The 24,751-nt window shown below is 43.8% G+C and overlaps 1 protein-coding gene across 1 annotated transcript in view; it reads right to left on the bottom strand.

The window, feature by feature from the left end:
- The window catches only part of LOC147125307 (transcription factor Dp-1-like), a 62,504-nt gene that overhangs the window by 14,086 nt on the left and 23,667 nt on the right, over window positions 1-24,751 (bottom strand). The window contains exons 6-10 of the mRNA XM_086000944.1: window positions 19,003-19,168; window positions 12,913-13,059; window positions 11,845-11,913; window positions 11,451-11,602; window positions 6,353-6,519 (exon numbers count right to left, since the gene is read on the bottom strand). Coding sequence (XP_085857070.1) covers window positions 6,353-6,519; window positions 11,451-11,602; window positions 11,845-11,913; window positions 12,913-13,059; window positions 19,003-19,168 — 701 coding nt within the window. The remainder of the gene's footprint in view (window positions 1-6,352; window positions 6,520-11,450; window positions 11,603-11,844; window positions 11,914-12,912; window positions 13,060-19,002; window positions 19,169-24,751) is intronic.

Genomic DNA, 24,751 nt, shown 5'->3' with positions numbered 1-24,751 from the left:
GATAGGGCCGGTGAATGAAATTGAGGCAGATGATCAGCCAGGATCTCAATGAATGGCAGAGCAGGCTCCTATTTCTCATGTTCTTATTTACATGCTACCCCTCAAAGACATCATCCAAAAGCCTGCAATCAGCTTTCACGAGTACGATCCTCGCCTCTACTCATTGCCTCCTCCATTGATCACAGTTGTCACTTCCTCTAAATTCTCGGCAAACATTAAAACTGGGATACGCTTAAATGTCCCCCAGCTAAATGTCAGCAAATGGAGACCATCCTCTTCAGCTCTCACAAAGCACCTTCAGCATCGTCTGGAGCAACTTTCCTGGCTGGCCCCTCAGCTCTACCTACAAGTCTAAAGCACTCGAAGTGAGTCCTCCCCCACATCTGATCCAACAAGACATTTCTTTTCGCCTCCAAATCATCCACCTCCACCCCAACTCTCTCCCTCTGTTGCAAAAACCGCAATCCGTGTTTTTATCGCTTCAAAGTTCTCCTGGTTTAATAGCTGCCTTCCACCCTCCACCATGTACAAGTCATGGAAAATGCCTGCATTGCATTATCACAGTACTGGTCAAGCTCCACTGGCTTCTCATGTCTGGAGAACTGATAAAGATTCTTGTCCTCATCTTCAAATCCTTCCTAGGCCTCACCCCTCCCTACCTCTGTCAGCCATTCATGTGCATACACCCTCTACTACAAAGCCATTTCATTCCTGCGCTCACTGCTCAACCATTACTAACTGCTGCTTCAGCTACATGGTCACCACTCAAACTTCCTTCTTCAGCATCTCAACTCCTTTCAAAAACATCCCAAGGAGCCACCTTTTCACGACTGCCTAAACTCATCTTTCATTTGTCCTCCGGCTCTCTATCCACCACCTTGAGACATAGCTCGATATGCAATGGGACAAATAAAAATTTAAATTCTTGTGAATATATGCAGTTACGCAGTGGTAATCCATCTTCCATTAGTACTGAAGAGTGCCCAGGAACACTGGCAGCTGTTTTCATTTCCAATTATTTTAAGTAAAAATGTATACAGATTGGGAACTAGTTGTGCAGCAAGCAGTTTAAACTTAAAATGAATGTGACTGAAATGAATGATTTTTGTATTGAGTTCAATTTTTTTTTTTTGGAGAGTCATGTATCTTTGAAGCTGGAGATCAAACCATGACATAAGCTGCTGTCTAGTCAGTGGTCAAAATGGCAGGGTATTAGATTGTGCTTTCTATACCCAAACAGAAAGAGCATCAAGAAGGTTCATTATTAGAGCAGTTTTATGACGACAACAGTAGATAACCAAAATAGTTTGCATCTTTGTCCTCTCAACTAACAATATTTTGCTTCAGGGGACATGGAAAAAGATGTACTATTTAGCCAAGATCCCCACATCCCTGGAACCATTCTGGTAAATCTCCTCTGCACCCTCGCAAGTGCCTTCACATCCTTCCTAAAGTGTGGTGACCAGAACTGGACGCAATACTCCAGTTGTGGCCTAACCAGCGCTTTATAAAGGTTCAGCATAATTTCTCCACTTTTGTACTCAATACCTCTATTTATGAAGCCCAAGATCCCATATGCTTTGCTAACCACACTCAGTATGTCCTGCCACCTTCAGGGGCCTATGCACATCAACTCCCAGGTCCCTCTGTCCCTGCACATTCTTTAAAACTGTGACATTAAGTGTATATTGCCTCTCCCTGTTCCTTCTGCCAAACTGCATCACCTCACATTTCTCTATTAAATTCCATCTGCCTATTCTGCTAGCCTTATATTGCTTTGGTTCCCTTACCCTTCCCTCTTGTTGGAATGCACCTAGCCTGCACTTGGAACATCTCCTTAAAGATCTCCCATTGTTCCGTTAGTTTTTCCTGTCAGCCTTTGGTTCCATTTTACTCGGCTAGATCCTTTTGCATCCTATTGAAGTTAGCCCTATTCCAGTTTAGAAGTTCCACTCTAGATTGTTCCTTGCTCCTCTCCATTGCTAATCTAAATCTTATGATACAATGATCGCTCGTACCCAAGTGTTCTCCCAGACACATGGTCGACCTGGTCCACCTCATTCCCCAGCACCAGATCCAGCAATGCATCCTTCCTAGTTGGACCAAGAACATACTGGTCAAGGAAATTCTCCTGAACACATTGCAGAAATGCCTCGCCCTCCTTTCCCTTTACCCTAGCATTATCCCAATCGATATTTGGGTAATTAATGTCCCGCAATATCACCACACTATAGCTCTTGCACATCTCTGATTTCCCTGCAGATTTGCTCCTCTACCTCCCTCTCACTATTTGGAGGCCTATAGAATATGCCCAATAGCATGATCATACCCTTTTTGCTCAACTCTAACCAAATGGATTGTGTCCTTGTCCCTTCCCAACACTACAATGTCTTCCTTAATCAGCACTGCCACCCCACCTCCTTTTTCCTTCCCTATCTTTTCTGAACACCTTGTACCCTTGAATATTAAGTGTCCAGTCCTCACTGCTTTTAAGCCACGTTTCCATTATTGCCACATCACTAATTGTGCCTGTAGCTCACCAACCTTATTCACCACACTCTGTGCGTTTATGTACATGCATTCTAAACCCATTTTTGAATTTTTCGTAGTCTTTCTTAGTCTGCTCTGATCGAATATGGTACTACTTCTGCCTTTAGTACTACTTTCTTCTCTAGTACTATCCAACACACACTCTTTTATGCAACTTATTCCTCTTTTCTACTTCTATATGCTGGTGCCCATCCCCCTGCCAAGCTAGTTTAAACCCTCCCCAACAGCACCAGCAAACCTCCCCGTGAGAATATTGGTCCCGGCTCTGTTGAGGTGTAACCTGTCCGGCTTGTACAGGTCTCACCTTCCCCAGAAACGGTCCCAATGCCTCAGCAATCTAAAGCCCTCCCTCCTGCATCATTGGAGTTCAGAAGAATGAGAGGCGATCTTATTGAAACATATAAGATTGTGAAGGGGTTGGATCGGGTGGATGCGGGGAGGATGTTCCCGATGTTGGGTGAAACTAGAACTAGGGGGCATAGTCTTAGAATAAGGGGCTGCTCTTTCAAAACTGAGATGAGGAGGAACTACTTCACAGAGGGTGGTAGGTCCATGGAATATGCTGCCCCAAAAAGCTGTAGAAGCTACATTACATAAATTTAAAACAGAAATAGACAGTTTCCTAGAAGTAAAGGGAATTAAGGGTTACGGGGAGCGGGCAGGAATTTGGACAGGAGTCTAGGTTCGGATCGGTCATGGCCCTGTGGGTAGCGGAGCGGGCCCAGGGGCCGTGTAGCCTGATCCTGCTCCTATTTTGTGTGTCTAATTCCGTTAGATTCAGGAGATGGTTCTGTGATAGTGGATTGGCGGTTAGGATCAGATCAGCCATGATCTTATTGAATGGCAGAGCAGGCTCGAGGGGCCAATTGGCCTACTCCTGCTCCTATTTCTTATGTTCTTATGTACCATCTCGCCAGCCATGCATTTCTCGGTTCTATCCTCCTATTCCTGTACTCACTAGCACGTGGCACCGGGAGTAATCCAGAGATTACTACCTTTGAGGTCCTGCTTTTTAATCTCTTTCCTAGCTCCCTATAGTCTGCCTGCAGGACCTCATCCCTTTTTCTGGCTATGTTGTTGGTACCGATACGGACAACGACCTCTGGCTGTTCACACCCCCCCCCCCCCACCTGCCGCCCCCCCCCCCTCTGTGTCCTTCAGCCGCTCATTCTTGACCCTGGCACCAAGGAGGCAACATACCACCCTGGAGTCACGTCTGCGTCCACAGAAACGCCCATCTGTCCCCTAACCAATGAATTCCCCCATCACTATTGTTCGTCCACTCCTCTTCACCCCCCCCCCTGTGTAGCTGAGGTCTTGGCTCTGGCTGCTCTCCCCAGAGGAGCCACCACCCCCACCAGTTTCCAGAACTGTGAACTGGTTAGCGAGCAAGATGCACTCTGGGGTTCCTGCCCTACCTGCCTGGTCCTCCTCTGTCTGGCAGTCACCCATTCCCTCTCTGCTTGCACACTGAGGCTATGGGGTGACCACTTCTACAAACATGCTTTCCAAGTATTTCTCAGCCTCGCGGATGCACAGTAGTGACTCCAGCTGCCGCTCAAGCTCTGAAGCTCGAGTTGCTGCAGTTGGCAACACTTCCTGCACACATGGTCGTCCAGGCTGCAAGAAGCGTCCAGGTTAACACATGGCACAGGCCGTGCAAATCACAGGACTGAGCTGCCCAGCCATGCCTCTATTTACCAGACGATGGAGTTAATTTAGCAGAAATAAACTTAACAAGAAACACTCAGCAGCTACCCACCAATCAGCACTTCCCTCTATTTAGATAGGCTATGATCTACTTAGCAGAAATATACTCAAACAGAACAAAAAAAAACTTACCACAAATACTCACCTCTCAGCTCCCTTGTGCCAGCAACACCCTTTGAATTCTGACATCACTCCTTCGTTGTGTCGCTTGCAGACTGTCTCCCTCGCTGGTAGCCCGCTCGCTCAGACTCCCAGCCCTCTGCTCCGCGCTGCCTTTATCCCCGGTCTCAGATTCCGTTCCTCTTGTAGGTCCGCTGGTGTCTATGCCAGCTTGTATCTTGAGCCTTCTCCTCTAATAACAGTGATTAGGTATCTGGGTTATCAATTTAACTGCCCTTCTCTGCTCAAATGCCTGGATGTTTCTCATATGGTGACCAGAATTGTACACAGTATTCCATGTATGGCCTGATGGATGCTGTCCAAACTTAATCACTTCCCGAGATTTGCCTCTAATCTCAAAATTTGTTATCGTCTCAAAAGAACTCCAAGTGATTAGTCAGGCATGCTGGTTCTCAATTTCATATTTTTCCAAGTGGTTGAGCAATCATTCCTTCGGGATGCCCTCCAGTACTTTCCCTACAATGAATGTTAGGCTAACTTGTAGTTCCCTGTATTATCTCCTTGCTCCATTTATAGCTTGGCATCACATTCCTTTTTCGCAATCCTCAGGCACAGTCCCTGTTTCCTAAAGATGCCTGCTAGGTTGACTCATCTTCTAGTCTACCTTCTCTCCTACCTTGCCTCCACTTAACATGCCAGCCCAATTCACCAGGAATATAATCAAAGGAATTGGGTGCAGGGTAGCTACTCAGCACCATAAACTATAGCTATTGCTGCAACTCCTCTCCCCCCTTCCAAACTGACAGCACTGTATAACTATTAGATAGCCATGCTTTTGTTCTAAATAAAAAGGCAAGGAATACTTTAGGAGACATTATGATGGAAAACTTTGAGAACAGTTTAAAAAAAAAAAAAAAAAAATGGACTGCACTCCCTTACAACTTTTGATGTGCCAAATTGCCTTTCTTGCACTGCAACTTCGAGGAAAGTCATGTACAAGCTTTTGACGAGACTACATACCTTCCCTCATCTTACGGTCATATCACATATATAGATAATAAATACAAAACCTCAACCTGCAACAAGATGGAAGGTCTACACACTCAGCAGCAGTGTTTTATTGAGTGTCATGAAATGGAATCGCTGACCTATTGCACAAATTGCCATAGTAGCTTGAAAGCAAAACAGGACAAGCTCAGTGGATAATGTAGCATTCTGCACCCTCCACCAGCCCCCTCCCAAAAAAATGATCACTGAACTATGCAGGAAAGTCTTACGTTGAGATTCTTATGTGCAGCGTTAACCACCTGAGCTATGGGTACACTAGGCCTCATCATCCCTGGGCTAGAGAAAGGGAAGGGGGGGGGGGGAAAGGAGAAATCAAATACACAGGTTCCAACACTTGATAACTACTCTGATTGAGGTTCCAGTGTCATTCTTTCTCCTCTGCAAGTAGGCCGAGCTCTTTGCTGCACAGGTAGCCAGCAGCGAGTTCCCCATCACCTACATTGGTGCAGGCTTGCAGGCAGACTTTAAAGTAACAAATGCACATGCAGGATTGTTTGGCTTATTGTTGTCCTCTGAATTTGGAGCATGCACATTGTACAAGATATCAGAACAACAGCAACAAAACAAAATCCTCTCTGTATTCCATTTCTACATTATTAGACACATTCCAGTTTGATCTCAATGACATCAGCTGCAGAAGTGGTTTCTGTGTTCGCCTACAAGAGTCAAAGTAATTCATTGTATGCAAGGTGCTGAGAGAGATGAAAAGACGCTTTTATAAATGCTATGTCTTCCTTTCTGACTAACCTACAAATACCAAAAATGTTTAATACAAACCAGTGCATGTTACAGTTGGATAAAATGCTGAAAATATATTCACCATGATTTTACAATGAGTTTAGCATCCAAAATCAAGTATGATGGGCACCATGTACAAATCTCCCCTCTCAAACACACAATTTACCTATTACATATGGTTCCAGTACATGGGGTACTAGACTCTTGGCCATCTTCAATTCATCAGCAGAACAGCCACCAGACTCCAATCCAAAAGCCATTCGCATTCTCTTAAGAATTTCAATGTCATCGTGGATTTCAAATGCATTATCAAAGTTAAAAAAATATTCAAACCTGTGAAACAAAGATTGAAATGTTGAATTTTTCACTTGGAGTATTTCTTCAAATTTCCCACAAGAGAAAGGTCCCACCAACAGCTTTTCAAATATTCCTGGGAAAATACCCCCCCTCCCAGAATTCTTTAAAAAACATTAAAATAACAAACTTGTATCTTTTCTAGTCTCCAAGTCAGGACCCCCTAGTTGAAACTTCTAGGCCAAATGCTGAACTAGATCATTTCTTCATTTCACCACCACGCCACAAAGCATGGAGCATCAAGCAGTGCTGGAAGCCGTGGTCAAAATTAAGAGCATCATGGTTCAGCACCCAGCTGCAGAAACGGTATGTTCTCTTTTGTCTCCCTTGATTGATTTTTTTAATTTTATTTATTTTTTATTTATTTATTTTTTTTTTTTTAATTCTAGGAGCATAGGAACAGGAGGAGGCCATTTAGCCCTTTGAGCCTGGTCCGCCATTCAATGAGATCATGGCTGATCTGCGACCCAACTCCATATACCCGCTTTTGGCCCATATCCCTTAATACCTTTGGTTAACAAAAATCTATCAATCTCAGATTTAAAATTAACTGATCTAGCATCAATTGTTGTTTGCGGAAGAGTTCCAAACTTCAACCGCCCTTTGTGCATACAAGTGTTTCCTAATTTCACTCCTGAAAGCCTGGCTCTAATTTTTAGTATGCCCCCCTAGTCCTAGAATCCCCAACCAGCAGAAATAGTTTGGCTATCTACCCTATCTGTTCCCCTTAATATCTGAAAACTTTGATCAGATCACCCCTTAACCGTCTAATTTCATGGGAATACAACCCTAATTGGTGTAATCGCTCCTCGTAATTTAACCCTTGGAGTCTGGGTATCATTCTGGTAAACCTACGCTGCACTCCCTCCAAGGCCAATATATCCTTCCTAAGGTGTGGTGCCCAGAACTGCTCACAGTGCTCCAGGTGTGGTCTAACCAGGGCTTTGTACAGCTGTAGCATAACTTCTACCCCCATGTATTCTAGTCCTCAAGATATAAAGGCCAGCATTCCATTAGCCTTTTTGATTATTTTCTGCACCAGTTCATGGCATTTTAGTGATTATGTACCTGGGCCCTCCAAGTCTCTTTAGACCGCCACTGTTTTTAGCTTTTCACCATTTAGAAAGTACCCTGTTCTATCCTTTTTAGGTCCAAAGTGGATGGCCTCACATTTGCCTACATTGAAGTCCATTTGCCAGTTTTGCCCATTCACTTAATCTATCGATATCCCTTTGTACTTTTATGCTTTCATCTACACTGCCTACAATGTCGCCTATCTTTGTGTCATCGGCAATTCTGGATATGTGGCTTTCTATCCCATCACCTAAAATCGTTAATAAATGCGGTGAATATTTGAGGCCCCAAAACAGATCCCTGCAGGACACCACTAGTCACATCCTGCCAATTAGAATACCTTGCCCATTATCCCTACTGCCTGTCTCCTGTCGCTTAGCCAATTTCCTAACCAGGTCAATAATTTGCCTTCGATTCCATGGGCTTCTACTTTAGTTAAGTCTCTTATGAGGGGTGTTATCAAATACCTTCTGGAAGTCCATATAAATAGCATTCATAGACATTCCCCTGTCCACTACTTTAGTAAACCCTTCAAAAAAAAAACTCAGGTTAGTCAGGCATGACCTACCTTTTAATAATCCATGCTGGCTCTCTCTGACCAGCTGAAAATTTCCAAGGTGTTAAGTTGCCCTATCCTGAATTATATAGACTCAATTTCCTGACAACAGATGTTAGGCTAACTGGTCTTTAGTTCCCTGGTTTCCCTCTCACCATTCTTAAATAGCAGAGCGACATGCACAATTTTCCAATCGAAAGGAACGGTCCCTGAATCGAGAGAACTTGGGAAGATTATAGTTAGGGCATCTGCAATGTTCTCACCTACTTCCTTTAAAACCCTGGGATGGAAACCATCTGGCCCTGGGGATTTGTCACTCTTTCAGTGCCATTATTTTTTCATTACTGTTATTTTGCTTATGTTAATTATATTGAGTCCCTGTCCCTGATTCAATATTAGTTTCCTTGGGTTTCTGGCATGCTATCCTCTTCCTCTACTGTAAATACTGACGCAAAGTAATTATTCAACATGTCTCCCAGTTCCTTATCATTGACAATATCACAGATATCAGTTTGCAAGGGGCCAACATTGCTCCCTTCTTGTAGCTCTTACTATCCGTTTTGTGACCCTTTGCTGCTCTTTGTATCTTTCCCGTTCAACAGGATCTGTGCTATTTTTTGCATGCTTTTTCTTTTAGTTTTATGCTGTCTCTAACCTCGTTAGTCATCTATGGCTTTTTTTGGGCAAGTAGAGCTCTTGTCTTTCAGGGGTATAAACTGGTTCTATCACATTCTTTTTTGAACATCTCCCACTGATCTTTTGTAGTTTTACCCATTAACAGATTTGCTCAGTTTACTGTGGACAGTCTCTCATCTCGCTGAAGTCGGCCTTACCTAAATATAGCATCTTAGTACAGGAAACTTTGTTATATCCGGCACCGACGGGACCGAGCTGTTGCCGATCTATCAAAACTGCCGGACATACCAGCATTAATGTTGAAGCATACGGAGGTTTTCATCTCCGTATCTGACAACAAACACTGTTGCTTAGCAACAGCTTCAAACAGTCGGCCCGTACCTTGGAAGTGTCTCTGTAGCTTAGCAACAGCTTCAGAGACTTTCCAGAGCCTGACTGTTGAAAAAAACCTAACAAAACGGCTCCTGATTTCTGCCGGTAGATCGAGGTTTCCGGACATACAACCTCCGGATAAACCAGTCTCCTGTAGCTGTTTCGCGTTTCTCCCTTTCAAACACTATGTTGAATTCGATCATGTCATAGAAACATAGAAGATAGGAGCAGGAGTAGGCCATTCGGCCCTTCGAGCCTGCTCCGCCATTCAACGAGATCATGGCTGATCATCCAAACCCTAGCACCCGGTCCCTACACCGACAGCCATCCCACCCAAGTCCTATCCCTGTAACCCCACGCATTTAATCCCCCCCCAACACTAAGGGCCAATTTTTTTGTCATGGCCAATCAACCTAACCCGCACATCTTTGGACTGTGGGAGGAAACCAGAGCACCCAGAGAAAACCCACGCAAACACGGGGAGAATGTGCAAACTCCACACAGTCACCCGAGGCCAGATTTGAACCCGGGTCCCTGGCGCTGTGAGGCAACAGTGCTAACCACTATGCCACCGTGCCGTTATGATTGCTATTAGATAAATGTTCAGACACCATTAGGCAGTTAACTAAATCTGGCTCATTACTAAATCTAATATGGCATGCCCCTTGTTGGTTCAAGGCTCTCCAGATGGCTCAGCGAGTTTATCCAGCAAGTAGCTGAGTTGTATAGACAAGGAAGATATGGAGTTAAATCCCCAGTCTATACAGTTATCTGATCTTTGCTTCCCATGGTTAGGAAAGGGGCCAGGGTTCCCACTCCCGATCCCTATACCTAAATAAGGAGTGCGCATGCATGGACAGAACCTGGCTTAGTCGCATGCCCTCACTAGCATCACTCCAGGCAGAGCTAATATTAACAGCCACTTAGCAAAATGCTGCAGTGCTAATGGTTCCCCTTGTGTGATACCCCAGCAGAGTCCACATCTGGAGAGGAGGGATGGGAAGAGAAAAAAAGCAATCAAAGTTAGATACAAAGGTACACCCCCTCCCCCACACAAGTACTCAAGGAGGCCATTATATTGCAGTATTCCTTCTATTACTATAATTTGCATTTTACAAAATTCTTAAATAAAAACTTTGAAGGCATACTTCACATTGAAACTACTGAATAAGTGAATAGTACCAGTGTAGCACTAACCGAGAACTAAATTATATTTTTAAAAAATAAGTTAATTTGCATATACTTCCTCGCTTGCTGGATCAAAATTCTGGAATTTCCTACCAGGATCATCACCACCAGTGGCGTAAGAAAGCACCCCACCAACTCTTTCTGGGCAACTGGGGATAAGCAATAAAGGCACCTTGCTGGCGTCACCCACATCCCGAGAACAAAAAAAACCTCTTATATGTACAATTATTAGGACACAACTGCTCTTTGGCTGTCTTTGGATTCCTTGCCCATACTTTTAGGACAACAAAGCTATTATAGTGTATTACATTAGGAATTACTGGGAAGGTTTGTTTTAAAATTATCAATTTACATGTTATATAGACCTATTAATCTTGGGAGACTATATTTGAAGTGCTGATAGGATGTGATACCCTCAGGATTTCAAATATAGCCTCCCAGATTAATTAATGCAAATTTTTCACCAAGCCATTCCCCTGATACTTTGATTACAAAGTGGGAATTTAAAAAAAACTGAAAAAAGTAGTAAAATTTCAATTTAAAAAAGTTTACATATAGAAAACTTGAAGATAGGAGCAGGAGTAGGCCATTCGGCCCCTCAAGCCTGCTCCGCCATTTAATGAGATCATGGCTGATCATCCAAACTCAGTACCCTATCCCTGCTGTCTCTCCATATCCCTTGATCCCTTTAGCCTTAAGAAATATATCTAACTCCTTCTTGAATATATTTAATGAATTGGCCTCTACTGCCTTCTGTGGTAGAGAATTCCACAGGTTCACCACTCTCTGGGTGAAGAAATTCCTCATCAGTTCTAATTGGCTTACCCCTTATTTTTAGACTGTGACCCCTGGTTCTGGACTCCCCCGCCATTGGGTTGATGCTTTTTTTTTTTTAATCTACACCATCAGACTTCACCATTGATACCATTACCCTCACTGGTCACAAGCTGCAGTACACAGCATCTTGCAGTTCGTGAGGAGAAGTATTTCTAGCCCAACTAGACGTACTTTTTTGTGCAGCACAATTGATGAACAAGCCAAGTTTGCGCAGCATGTAAAACATAGCCAGCTTTATTGTACTTACTTGTCAGGAGAGATACTGCAGTCTATGATTGTTTTTTTGCTGGTGTTGATTAAAATGAAGGGCAGTTGAATGGCAGTATTGGGAGGAGGAACCCTGCCAGACTGCTGTTCTACAAGGCGATTTCGCTGAACCAGATTCTTAAAGGCAATTTGCTGTAAAACATAAATGGCTGTAATTTAAACTCAGTTATGTACTCAGTAAAACCCAGTGACTAATTTTATTTAAATTTCCTCTGCCTCTTCATTCTCTCAAAAGCATCCCGTCACATAAGGCAAGATTTCTGAAAAAGGCATCCCTTTGGATGAGTAGTGCCAATAAATTTACCCATCACATGGATTTGCATGGCTGTAACAAAAACTGAACAATGTTGCACATTTTTGTAGTTTTATTTTACCTGCAGTAGTAACTCCTTAAGTTGTGACTGTTTCTGTTTAATCATTTCCATTTTCCTCCGTTTCTCCATCTATTCAACATAAAAATAAAACAAAAAAGTTCCCATCACTTGCATTTATCGTGCCTTTAACGTAGTAAAACATCCCAAGGAGCTTCACAGGAGCATCATTAAATAAAATTTGACAGTGAGCCACAAGGTTTTAGGACAGGTGACCAAAGCTTGGTCAGAGGTGGGTTTTAAGGAGCATCTTAAAAGGAGGGGCGTAGAGGGGTTTAGGGAGGGAATTCCAGAGCCGAGGGCACAGGCAGCTAAAGGCAAGGCCGTCAATGGTGGAGTGATTCAAATTGGGGATGTGCAAAAGGCCAGAATTGGAGAAGCGCAGAGATCAGAGGGTTGAAGACAATTTAAGCTGCATTTAACCTCTATACAAAAAAAATTTCAAAAATGAATGGGAGACTTTCAAATTGATGAACTGAATAGCAAGGATATGAGCAGAGTAAATACAAATGGCAGGATATTTTCACTTGGATACGCTACATATTCTGCCACATTGCCAGGAGGCAGCATAAAAAATGTTGCAAGGTGTTCCCCCACAAAAAGTTTCAGAAAAAACAAAGAAATTGAAGCTATGGTTGAAGTTAAGGGGGTGTTTGGGGGGGGGGGGGGGGGGGGTGTGGTGGCGGAAGAGGAGAAAGAAAGAAAATCAATCAGTCTTTCCTCAAGCCAAATGGGAATCTAATGGCTATTCCAAGCGCAGCAAAAATAGTGACCAGGACCAGCTGGCCTTCAGTCAGACAAAATGTACACAGCAGGATTGGCAGGTGGGAGACCGAGCAGGGTAAAACTGGAAGAAGGGAAAAGCGGAAGCATAGTGACAACAGGAGTCTAAAAATGTAACTGAACTGTGCGAAAGAATCTATAGATGCTAACTGCATACTACAACAGAATTGTAGAATTTGTTCTAACTGAAGAGTTGGGATACATCAACCTTAGTATACCAAAATATCCAACAGTCTGCTTGTATTGGCTGTATATTATGCTTCACTGAGGCAGAGTCACTGCACTTACCTCTAGATTCTGGCACTCTTGAGCAGAGTTTGTGGGGAGTCCTATCCACTTGATTTCTTTCTTCTCTTTAGAGATGATGTTCATTGCCATGAGCACATTCAAGGCATCATATACACGACGTCTTATATTCTTTTGATCATATCCCTGCTGTTGATTAGAGTTTACATAAAAATATCACTGAATACAATCTAATTTGCTCCAAATTAAAAATATTCCTATGCATTTTTAGTCATTTCAGTAAGTGTCATATCGCAGATGCAATTGCGCCATTCTACCAAGGTTACATATGCGCTGGTTAGGAAAGGCCACTTGTAGAAGAGCCAAGCGAAGACTCGGCACTTCCACAAATGGGAGGAACATGAAAGCCTTGGTTGAACAGCTTGCAAGTTGGTTACTTGCCAACCCTTAGCTGCAGAACAGTGCATAGCAGGGAGGAGTCAATTAAAAAAAAAAAAGCACAGCTTTAAGCTGTCCAAAATTCGACAGTTGAGCCAGGAACAGAGACCCATCCTTTTTCCTCTGGAGTACTGGATTGCTTTATTTCAACAAAGTCCCTCGTCAAGAATCAAATAGTGCAAGGGAAAGGAATGCTCAAGAACATTCGCTCTTTCCAAGGCCAATGAGGAATTCCATAAATGGTTACCAAGAATTTCAATGACAATTTTGCTGCAGCACAGGTCACTTTTCTCTAAAAGCAGGTTAAAAACACCAAGAAAACAGTGCACAAACAAGTAAATACAGGAACGTCTCGTTTAAACGGCACCTAAATATCCAGAATTCTCTATTAACCGGCAAAATGCTCACTCCGAAAGCAACACCCCAATAACCGGCAATGTTGCCGAGTTCGAGTCTCCCGCTGTGGCCGAGTTAGTCAGTGGGGGTAGTTCTCCAAACTGCCACTACTCGGCTTCTTGGCGCTGTCGGAAGTCAGAACACCTCAATATCCCTGTAACAGGAGTCTGACTCTCCCGTGCTGCCGGTAGTCGGAACACCTCAATACCCCTGTAACAGGAGTCTGACTCTCCTGTGCTGCCGGTAGTCTCTTCTGATCCGCCATTTTACAGGGGTACTGTGTGTCTTCCACGCTGCTGGTAGTCATTGCATTGCAACTGGTAGTACTGTACTTAATCAAGCATCTTCCACCATCCATTTAACAACATTCTGTAGGAGAGTACCCAATTACTGTATACGGCACATTCCTTGATTTTTTATTTTTCTTTGTTAAAAATAGCCTCGGTAGATGACCCTCTCCGTCATCCGGAATTTTTGATCAACCGGCAACACGACGGTACCGGATACCAAAGAGTTTCCTGTAGTACATTACAAAGTGTAACTGCAGATAAACAAAATCGGGTTCTCTGGTTCTTAAAAAAAAAAAAAAAAAAAATCTGTCCTGTTCTGAAGGTAGTGATTCACACTGCAGCACAGCCCTTCAATACTTTACCCAAGTGGCCATGAGTGAACAGAGGCAGTGGGCATTAACAGGCTACTTGACCAAGGGGGCTTCACAGCCACTGGCTACTAATTAACACCCGAGCTGACGACTTTCTTTCCCTCCCTTGCCTCGGAACACTGAAGCCAACTGTGATGTTGATGCCATCACACACGCTGAATTCAAACATGGTAATATCCTGGTCTGTGTGGCTTAGCGTAACACATTGTATTAGTAGATAAATACACAGTCCTCTTCTCCCCATTCACCCCACCCAATTTGAGAAATGTCCATCCTTTACACCCTCTCCCAGAAACTCATTATACAGAGCAGTGAAATATCACATACAAAAAATTGTCAGGAACATTTACAAACCAGTGCATTGCTCTGGATGACTGAAGGTACTGATACATAATACAAATTTTCTGTTTTCAGAGGTCAAAACACTATATTTAGGCAAAAGACAATGTTATTGATTGATGACCACATTGATGCAACAATATTAACACACTTTTCACTGAAATTAACAGTAAAGCCATAAATAAATGTTTAAAAATCCAGACAAACTTTCCATTCAACAATTGTAAAAGGTTGAATAGGTAGAATTTTCACACTTGACCCAAGGAGATAAAGGTACTCTTCCATTTGCTTCATAACCTGGTTAGGAGATTGATTAGGCAGTATGGATAATGGGTATGTACTCTAATTGGAAGGAAGTGACTAGTGGTGTCCCACAAGGATCTGTTTTGGGGCCTCAACTATTCACTATATTTATTAATGGCTTAGACAACACAATAGATGGCCATATATCCAGGTTTGCCAATGACACAAAGATTGGTGACACAGCAAGTAGCATAAAATTACAAAGACATTGATACATTAAGTGAGTGGGCAAAACTGTGGCAGATGGATTTCAATGCAGGTAAGTGTGAGGTCATCCATTGTGGACCAGAAAAGGACAGATCGGAGTGTTTTTTTAAATGGCGAAAAGCTAGAAACAGTGTCGGTCCAAAGAGATTTAGTGGTCCATGTACACAGCTTAGTAAAATGTAGTGGTCAGGTACAAAAAAAATCAAAAAGGCTAATGGAATGTTAGCTTTTATATCTAGAGGGCTAGAATATAAAGGGGAGAAAGTTTTGCTACCACTATACAAAGCCCTGGTTAGACCACATCTTGAGTACTTACAGTTCTGGGCACCTCACCATAAGGATAGATATACAGGAAACTCTTTTATCCGGCACCGACGGGACCGGCGTGGTGCCGGTTTATCAAAAAGTCCGGATTACAGAGAGATATAATAAAAAGGTACGAGAGCCCCGTACACAGCAACAAATCCAAGCTTCCCTGTTGCTTAGCAACAGGTGCAGGAACCCCAGCCACAAGATCCAAGCATCCCTGTTGCTTAGCAACAGGTGCAGGAACCCCAGTTACACAGCCACAGGTCCAGGAACAGCCACTAATATGAAGTAAAACTTACCTGAACCTATTCCTGAATTTTGCCGGTTAAGAGATTTCTGGTTATTTAGGTGCTGGTAAATCAAGAGTTTCCTGTATTGGCCTTGGAAGGAGTGCAGTGCAGATTCAACAAAATGGGACCAAGTCTCCAACAGTTAAATTATGAGGAGAGATTACATCAACTAGGCTTGTATTCCCTGGAACATAGGAGGTTAAGGAGTGATTTGATTCTTTTTTTTTATATAAAGGATTTTGAATGGAACCGATAGGGCAGATAGAGCTAAATGTTTTCTGCTGGTGGGGAAGTCTAGGACAAGGGGACATAACCTTAAAATAAGAGCCAGGCCATTCAGGAGAGAAGTTAGAAAACAGTTCTTCACACAAAGGGCAGTAGAAGTGTGGCACACTCCCACAAAAAGCAGATGATTTATAATTTTAAATCGGTGATCAGAAAGATTTTTGCTAGCCAAGCGTATTAAGGGATATGGAGCCAAGGCGTGTGGATGGAGTTAGGATACAGATCAGCCATGATCTCAATGAATGGCTTACTCCTGTTCCTATACCCAAGTAATTTGATCAAAGTTATAAATACAAATCATTTCTATTCCATTGGTTATCAAATTAAATTGAAATTTTAAAAAAGTGAACCATCAAACTGGCAAAAAATGTCTATCAATGGGAAGCAGGATAGACAGACTATATTTGAATTGCTAAACTCTACTTGGAAAGAGTTAGAAATGGTCAATTTATTTTTCCTTTAAACACAGAAATTGAAGAAAAATAAATTATTCATCTGCCTTCATTTGGCTTATAGGGTGCGACAGCACCAAAATGCTTAAATAAAATCTCAACTAAACAAAGCTTAAGGATACAAACAGCTCTGTCACGTATTGATCTGAAATACACGATGAAAGCTCAACAATGATAAAGAAAAGTTTGGGTGTATTGAGAATGCCTATTTCTGCCACTAGAGAACTTTTATTACATAGTTCACACGTCCTCTAGTGGAAGGAACTAGATGTAGCAGTAGCAGTATTATTTTCTTCCCATTCCCAACCCACAAGAGAAGCACCTTGCTTCCCGATCATCTATTTAACAGCCAGCAAGAGAACGGATAAAACTCGTCCAGCTGAGACAATTCAGCAACAGATAGGAAGGTTCTGGTTTAGAGCCAAGTGCCAACTATTTGTGCTACACAGTTTGCTCGCCTCTTTTAAAAGACATTGCCAGAGTCATTAGCAAACATAAAATGGCAGTGTCTAACTGATGGGGACAGTCTGGCAGAAGGGCAAACTGCACACACATTGTGTATGTTCGAATGTTTGGTCAATCATAAGCAAGGTTGATAGATGTCAGAAAACTTCATCTCACTTCCTCCCCCCAGCTCTCACTTTCATTCATCCCATTTTGTACACTATCTCGCCTTTAGCTTTCCCGTCTTTTCCAGCTGAGGACCCATTTCATCACCTTCCAAGGTTATCAATCGCAAGGCATATTATAATATTCTTACTATAGCACAGAGCATTACTGTCCACAGGCCACTCTTCACTACTTCCATGTTGATCACTGTACTTACAGCAATACCAAATCTCTTTCTGGAACAGCATATTCACAAGTATCCAGCCCATGCTTCTGCAAACAGCAGTACGCAGCTCTCACCAGGATTTATAAGCGGGTAATGGACACTAGCCTCATACACAGTCTTCACACCTCCTTCTCCAGTGGTTTTGATAGTCTGGCCCTTCCAGGTACAGCAATGCATCTCCATTTTCTGTTTACATTTCAATTTGTACACAACTCCTCACACAAACTCATCCATTTTCACACAATCAGTGCCTACTTTTTTCAGCCTTTCTTCATTTTTCTGCAATGCCCCTTGTACAATCTTAGCCAGAGAAACAGAAGTTGAGCTCCTAATTACTTTTTCAGCAGATTCAATTAGTTAGCAATATAGCAGCAAACAATGGTCCAACAAAGTAATTAAACATTCTTCATATGTTGGCCATACACTTTAAGGGTCACGTTTCTGCAGAGTTAATGCCCAGATGTATTCAATATCATGTCTTAATCACCTCCCTTCATGCAAAGATCTGGTCAGCATATCCGCATCCTCTTCTGAAACCAGACTTTCCCCACATCCTTCTATCCCTATTCACGAGCACTCCAGCAAACTCTTCTCGGGCACCGAGTTCCAGCACACAAAGCAGACCAATTTTTCAAGATCAGGATTCCTGCTGCCAGCTTCCAAACCAAATATACTTGCCTTTCATTAGACTGGATAACAGCAAAACTCTTCCACCACCTTTAAGCAGCAATTCCACATACTTTCAAGGTGTTTCCATCTTAGCCAATTTTATCTCCTCTGTCAATTCGCAATCACTAAAGAATCCAGCTCTCCAGTTAATCTACCACCTTTCTGGACTTGATTTCAGTCTGACCATAATCAGCTGGTACCAGCGGTTTCAAAAGTTCCTTCCCCATCCTTTTTCACAGGTTCAAATCCAATGATCCATTATCAATCCCTTAATTCCCTTACGCTCCTCTATTACAGGACTATGCCACTTGCACTGCTTTCTTCTGCTCTTGGGCTCAGCACCTGTTACTTTTCTCAGTCTTTCTGCTTTTTTTCTCCCAGACAGTAAATGGTTTGCCAATTAACAACCTGAACTCTGCTTTGCCAAGTTCTTCAGCAATTCATTAAACGGCTATGAATGTGCACCATACTTGTGTTTCCTTCGCAGTTTCACTCCCAATTCAGCACAAGACAATGATTAAATTCAGTTTTACCCAGACCTTCTACGCCGATGCAATGCACTCCACGCTCCCCACTATGTGGTCAACCAAGCTTTTGACTACCCCATCGGGTGGGCTCAGGTCAGCCTGTGTTCTGATGTCAGAAGAAAGGAAAAAAATAAAATCCAGCCTCTTCTCATTTGCTTCCCTCTCACCATCAACAAAAGATGTGCGCGTCGAGGAAGAATATTCAAATATCCTTTATATTACAGTTACAGAAAGTTGTCATTGAGCACGCAAGATCTTATTTCACAGTCCTGTTCATTGTAGGGCTGTCTGTTGCACACAACTATACATGATTAAAAATAATTTCCTCCATCGTGATATACAAAAAGCTCAGTTACTATTTTAAGTTAACAAAAAAAAAATGCTGCCACCTTTGACCTGCTAAATATCAGTAGCGCCTTACTTCATCAGAGCCCGATTCCTGGTTGTTGGTGTTACTGAATTCTGCCACTAGTTCATCTGCCACTTCATTGTAGGTAGTTGTTCCTTTCTGCTGCACTTTCTCACAGACCTTCATTGAGAAATGCCGTAATCCTTTGCCATTTTTTTCACCCTTTGTATTCCTTTTACTGAAAAATAAACAAATTCAAACTTCAAAAATGTTTGCTTTCAAAATCATGCAACAGATCTTGTAATCCTCTTAAAAGTAATAAGATATATAGATAACTTGCATTTATATAAGCACTTTTAACGTAGTGAAACGTCCCAAGCATTGCCAAACAAAATTGACATCGAGCTACACAAGGAGAAATGACAGGTGACCAAAAGCTTGGTTAAAGACGTGTGTTTTAAGGAGCGCCTTAAAAGGAGGAGGGAGAGGTAGCGGGATTTAGGGAGGGAATTCAGCTGCCAATGGTGAAGCAATTATAATCAGGGATGTGTAAGAGGCCACAATTAGAGGAGCGCAGAGATCTTGGAAGGTTGTAGGGCTGGAGGAGGCTAGAGATAGGGAGGGGCAAGGCCATGGAGGGATTGGAAAACAAAGATGAGAATTTTAAAATGGAGGCATGGTCAGACCGGGAGCCAATGTAGGTCAGCGAGCACAGGGGTGATGGGTGGACATGGCATGGTGCGAGTTAGTTTATGAGCAGCAGAGTTTTGGATGAGCTGAAGTTTACAGACGGTGCAAGGCAAGAGGCTGGCCAGGAGAGCACTGAAATAGTAGAGTCTAGAGGTAACAATACCATGGATGAGGGTATCAGCAGATGAGCGGAGGCAGAGGCAGGCAGTGTAAGAGGTGGAAGTAGGCGGTCTTGGTGAGAAGAACATAAATAGGAGCACAAGTAGGCCACTCGGCCCATCGAGGATATGGGGTCAGAAGCTCAGCTCGGGGTCAAATAGGACGGCAAGTTTGCAAATGGTTGGGTTCAGTCTCAGACAGTGCCCAGATAGAGAGATGGCGTCGGTGGCTAGGGAATGGAGTTTGTGGCAGGGACCGAAGACAATGGCTTCGGTCTTCCAAATATTTAGTTGGGAAGAAATTTCTGCTTATCCAGGACTAGATGTCAGACAAGCAGTGTGACATATCAGAGACATGGGCCAAGAGAGGTGGCGGTGAGGTAGAGCTGGCTGTCGTCAGTATGCATGTGGAATCCGACGTGTTTTAGGATGCCATCGCTGAGAGGCTGACCCAACCACTCGCTTTTAAGATAGCAAAATACTGCAGATGCTGGAAATCCGAAATAACAACAGAAAATGCTGGAAAAACTCAGCAGGCCAGGCAACATCCGTGGAGAGAAATTAGAGTTGACATTTCGGGTCAAAACCCTTTTTCAAAACTGGAAAGGAAATAAAATAGATCGAAGGCAGGGCTGCGATAGAACAAAAGAAGTAAAGAGACATTAAGAGGTATTCAAAACCAGACGAAATGGTAATAGGACAGTGGGGACAAAAGACGGCTGAGATTAGGTGTGAAGTGTACTGGCAGGATGAGACAGAGCTGCCATGTGGGAGAGAGAAGAGGATAAAAAAAAGGGGGGGGGGGGGGGGAAGGGAAGACCCAAAACAAAGGTGTGGAAATAAATAGTAAAAATGTAATAGGGGCCGAGGATATGATCTGAAATTGTTGAACGCGATAGAGTCCGGAAGGCTACAAAGTGCCTAATCGGAAGATGAGGTGCTGTTTATCGAGTTTACGTTGAGCTTCCGTGGAACAATACAAGAGGCCAAGGACGGTGAGGTCTGAGTGGGAATGGGGCGGTGAATTAAAATGACAGGCGACCGGAAGCTCGGGGTCACCCTTACGGACTGAACGGAGGTGTCCCGCAAAGCGGTCACCCAATCTGCGTTTGGTCTCCCTGCTTTTAAGTGTTTGTAAAATAATATTAATCAACCTTCAGGTGAAATTAACTGAAAACTGCTGTAAAATTTATATTTGCATACTCAAGTATTCATACACAATTCTTACAGAATTGAGAAGACAACAATCGAGAGGCCAGTGATACCTCCATTACTTCACATGCAAGTTTCCCATTTGGATGAATTAACAATTTGCCTTTCACTTACAGCTCTGGTTCAAATTACTGTGGCAACACGCAAATGAGTCGCATACCAAACTTGAGCTACTAGCCCACCAGCCCCCCCCAAAAAAAATTAGGCCACACTCCCAACTTAAATGTTTTTTTTTTATAACAAATCAGCAACCTATACAAGAGCCAAGGTGATGCTGGCCTTCCACATGAACATCTAAATTCTAGATCTAACTACCAAATGGAAGAGCAAAGAAACGGTGGAAGGCAGATAATTATATAATTTGGCAATGGGCTGACAGATGGTCAAAGCAGCAGTGGAATAAAATCAACAAAAGTCAGTCAAGAAACTGTGATCATGCTCCTCATTCACCACTCTTCGAAAAGGGTATCAAGCTTCTCCGCCAGTTCCTCCAGTTGGTAACAGCATTCAAGCTGGGCAAATACATGACAAAGTTACTTACAAGAGCAAATACAAGGAGAATGCTAAATAAAAACTCAGTTCTCTGAGTGATTGAGTTACAAAGACTATTATTCATTCAATAATGGAATACTGTAGCTTTATTTTACAAATTCCAAGAAAATCTCTTGTACCCAACCTTTGCATAGTAAAACCATCACCACCATTAGACTGGATAGGGTTGGCCTATTCCACAACAGCCTATCCTTTCCAACATCAATGGGATGCGGTCAGGCAATCAAACCTCTACAAGCTCATGACCAAAATAATACCATAAGGATTGCCAGAGCTTCAGCCAGGAACACAAGAGCTAATATAACTTAACCGTAACCATCTATATCAACCCCCAGAAAATCTGGAATACCAATGGAATTTTACAGATTGTCCTGCTTGCATAACTTTCGCAGACAGCACTGTAAACAAAGTTCAGAATTAATCCATATCTACTGGACAATGAATATTGGCACATGCCATAGCAGTGGGAAGTGTCACTACTTTCCCCTTTGTCTGCACTGTGTGTCAACAGCAACCAAAAAGACCAATTTTACAGGACCAAAGCCACGGTTAGTTTTCTCCGCACTTTATCTTACCTGATAAATTAAGCCACTTTGCCAGTTCAGAAACAAATAACGCTAACGCTTACCACCCCAGTCCAACACCGGCATCTCCACACCATGGCTACTATCGACACCACAAACTGCCGGCTCAAAGTGGAGAGGATCGCAAAGAAGATCGCGCATATTGACAGACATCAAGTTTCTACAGAGATGCAAGAAAGCAGACAAGATCCCGAAAGGACTACAGATCACTAACCCACTCAAGTCGACCTACAACACAGACTACGCTGAGAGACTCTGCCGTCGTACCTCTCGCACACTCCTCAACCATCTCGTACACCAGCTCTACAGCAGACGCCGCAACCTCGAAACCGAGATGGAGTCAATGTTCTCAGCCTGTGCTCAGGACACAGCAGACCAGCTACGAGATACCACCAAACAGACGAGGCAACGGAACTACACTGCCTACATGCACACCAAGAACAGGAAGCTTGAGAAACTCGGCATCACCAGCAGCAGCAACCAAGCCTCTCCCGGTACCACGGTTGAAACCACAGGGAAGTCCATCGTCAACCTGTCCGACCACACCCTTCAACCAGACGAAATTGAAGTTCTCAGCCAAGGGCTCAATTTCTGCCCCACCACCAAAATGGACCCCATCGGTCTCGCGGCAGACACAGAGGAATTCATCAGGAGAATGAGGCTCCGGGAATTCTTCCACAAATCCCAAGATGTCAGCAGCGAACCCAATGAGACAATCAATGATCCGGACCAGCAGACAGAGGGATCCGCAGTGCAGCAACCGAAGAAAGTAAGTCAAATTGGACCCCTCCGGAGGGTCGCTGCCCTAAGCTTGACATGTATGCTCAAGCTGTCAGGAGATGCATCAACGCCAGATTCATCAGCCGCACTCAAGACAGTCCAGAATGTCACCCGAGCACAACGCAACGCCATCCACGCTCTCAAGACCAACCGCAACATCGTCATCAAACCAGCAGACAAAGGAGGAGCCATCGTCATACAGAACAGAACAGACTATTGCAAAGAAGCATACCGACAACTGGACAAACAGGAACACTACAGACAGTTACCCGCAGATCCGACCAAAGAACACACCCGCCAACTCAACAGACTGATCAAGACCTTCAAAGCATACTCCCCGCGTGGGAGACTTCTACTGCCTCCCAAAGATACACAAAGCCAACACACCCGGACGTCATATCGTATCAGGCAACGGAACCCTGTGAGAACCTCTCTGGATACGTCGAGGGCATCCTGAAACCCATCGTACAGGGAACCCCCAGCTTCTGTCGTGACGCTACAGACTTCTTACAGAAACTCAGCACCCATGGACCAGTCGAACCAGGAACACTCCTCGCCACGATGGACGTCTCGGCACTCTACACCAGTATACCCCACGATGACGGCATCGCTGCGACAGCCTCAGTACTCAACACCAACAGCCAATCTCCAGACGCCATCCTACAACTCATCCGCTTCATCCTTGACCACAATGTCTTCAACTTCGACAACCAGTTCTTTACCCAAACACACGGAACAGCCATGGGGACCAAATTCGCACCCCAATACACCAACATCTTCATGCACAAGTTTGAGCGAGACTTCTTTGCTGCACAGGACCTCCAGCCAACGCTATACACCAGATACATCGACGACATTTTCTTCCTATGGACCCACGGCGAAGAATCACTGAAAAGACTACACGATAACATCAACAAGTTCCATCCCACCATCAAACTCACCATGGACTACTCCTCAGAATCGGTTTCATTCTTGGACACACGAATCTCCATCAAAGACGGACACCTCAGCACTTCACTACCGCAAGCCCACAGACAACCTCACGACGTTCCACTTCTCCAGCTTCCACCCTAACCACGTTAAAAAAGCCATCCCCTATGAACAAGCCCTGCGAATACACAGGATCTGCTCAGACGAGGAGGAACGCGATGGACACCTAGACGCTGAAAGACGCCCTTGTAAGAACGGGATATGACGCTCGACTCGTCGATTGACAGCTCCGACGGGCCACAGCGAAAAATCGCATAGACCTCCTCAGAAGACAAACACGGGACACAACCAACAGAGTACCCTTCGTCATCCAGTACTTCCCCGGAGCGGAGAAACTACGCCATGTTCTTCGCAGCCTTCAACATGTCATCGATGATGACGAACACCTCGCTAAGGCCATCCCCACGCCTCCACTACTTGCCTTCAAACAGCCGTCTAACCTCAAACAGACCATCATTCGCAGCAAATTACCCAGCTTTCAGGAGAACAGTGACCACGACACCACAACCCTGCCACAGCAACCTCTGCAAGACATGCCAGATCATCAACACAGATACCATCATCACACGTGAGGACACCACCCACCAGGTACATGGTACATACTCATGTGACTCGGCCAACGTTGTCTACCTCATACGTTGCAGGAAAGGATGCCCCGGAGCATGGTACATCGGCGAGACCATGCAGACACTGCGACAACGGATGAACGGACACCGCGCAACAATCGCCAGGCAGGAGTGTTCCCTCCCAGTCGGGGAACACTTCAGCAGTCAAGGACATTCAGCCTCCGATCTTCGGGTAAGCATTCTCCAAGGCGGCCTGCGAGACACACGACGCAAAATCATCGAGCAGAAA

Source organism: Somniosus microcephalus, chromosome 1, assembly GCF_052327205.1.
Source record: "Somniosus microcephalus isolate GS21.2 chromosome 1, FLI_Smic_1.0, whole genome shotgun sequence".
NCBI classification, from domain to species: Eukaryota; Metazoa; Chordata; class Chondrichthyes; order Squaliformes; family Somniosidae; genus Somniosus; species Somniosus microcephalus.
The sequence above is the reverse complement of the archived record's forward strand: the minus strand, read 5'-3'. Positions and strand labels throughout refer to the sequence as shown.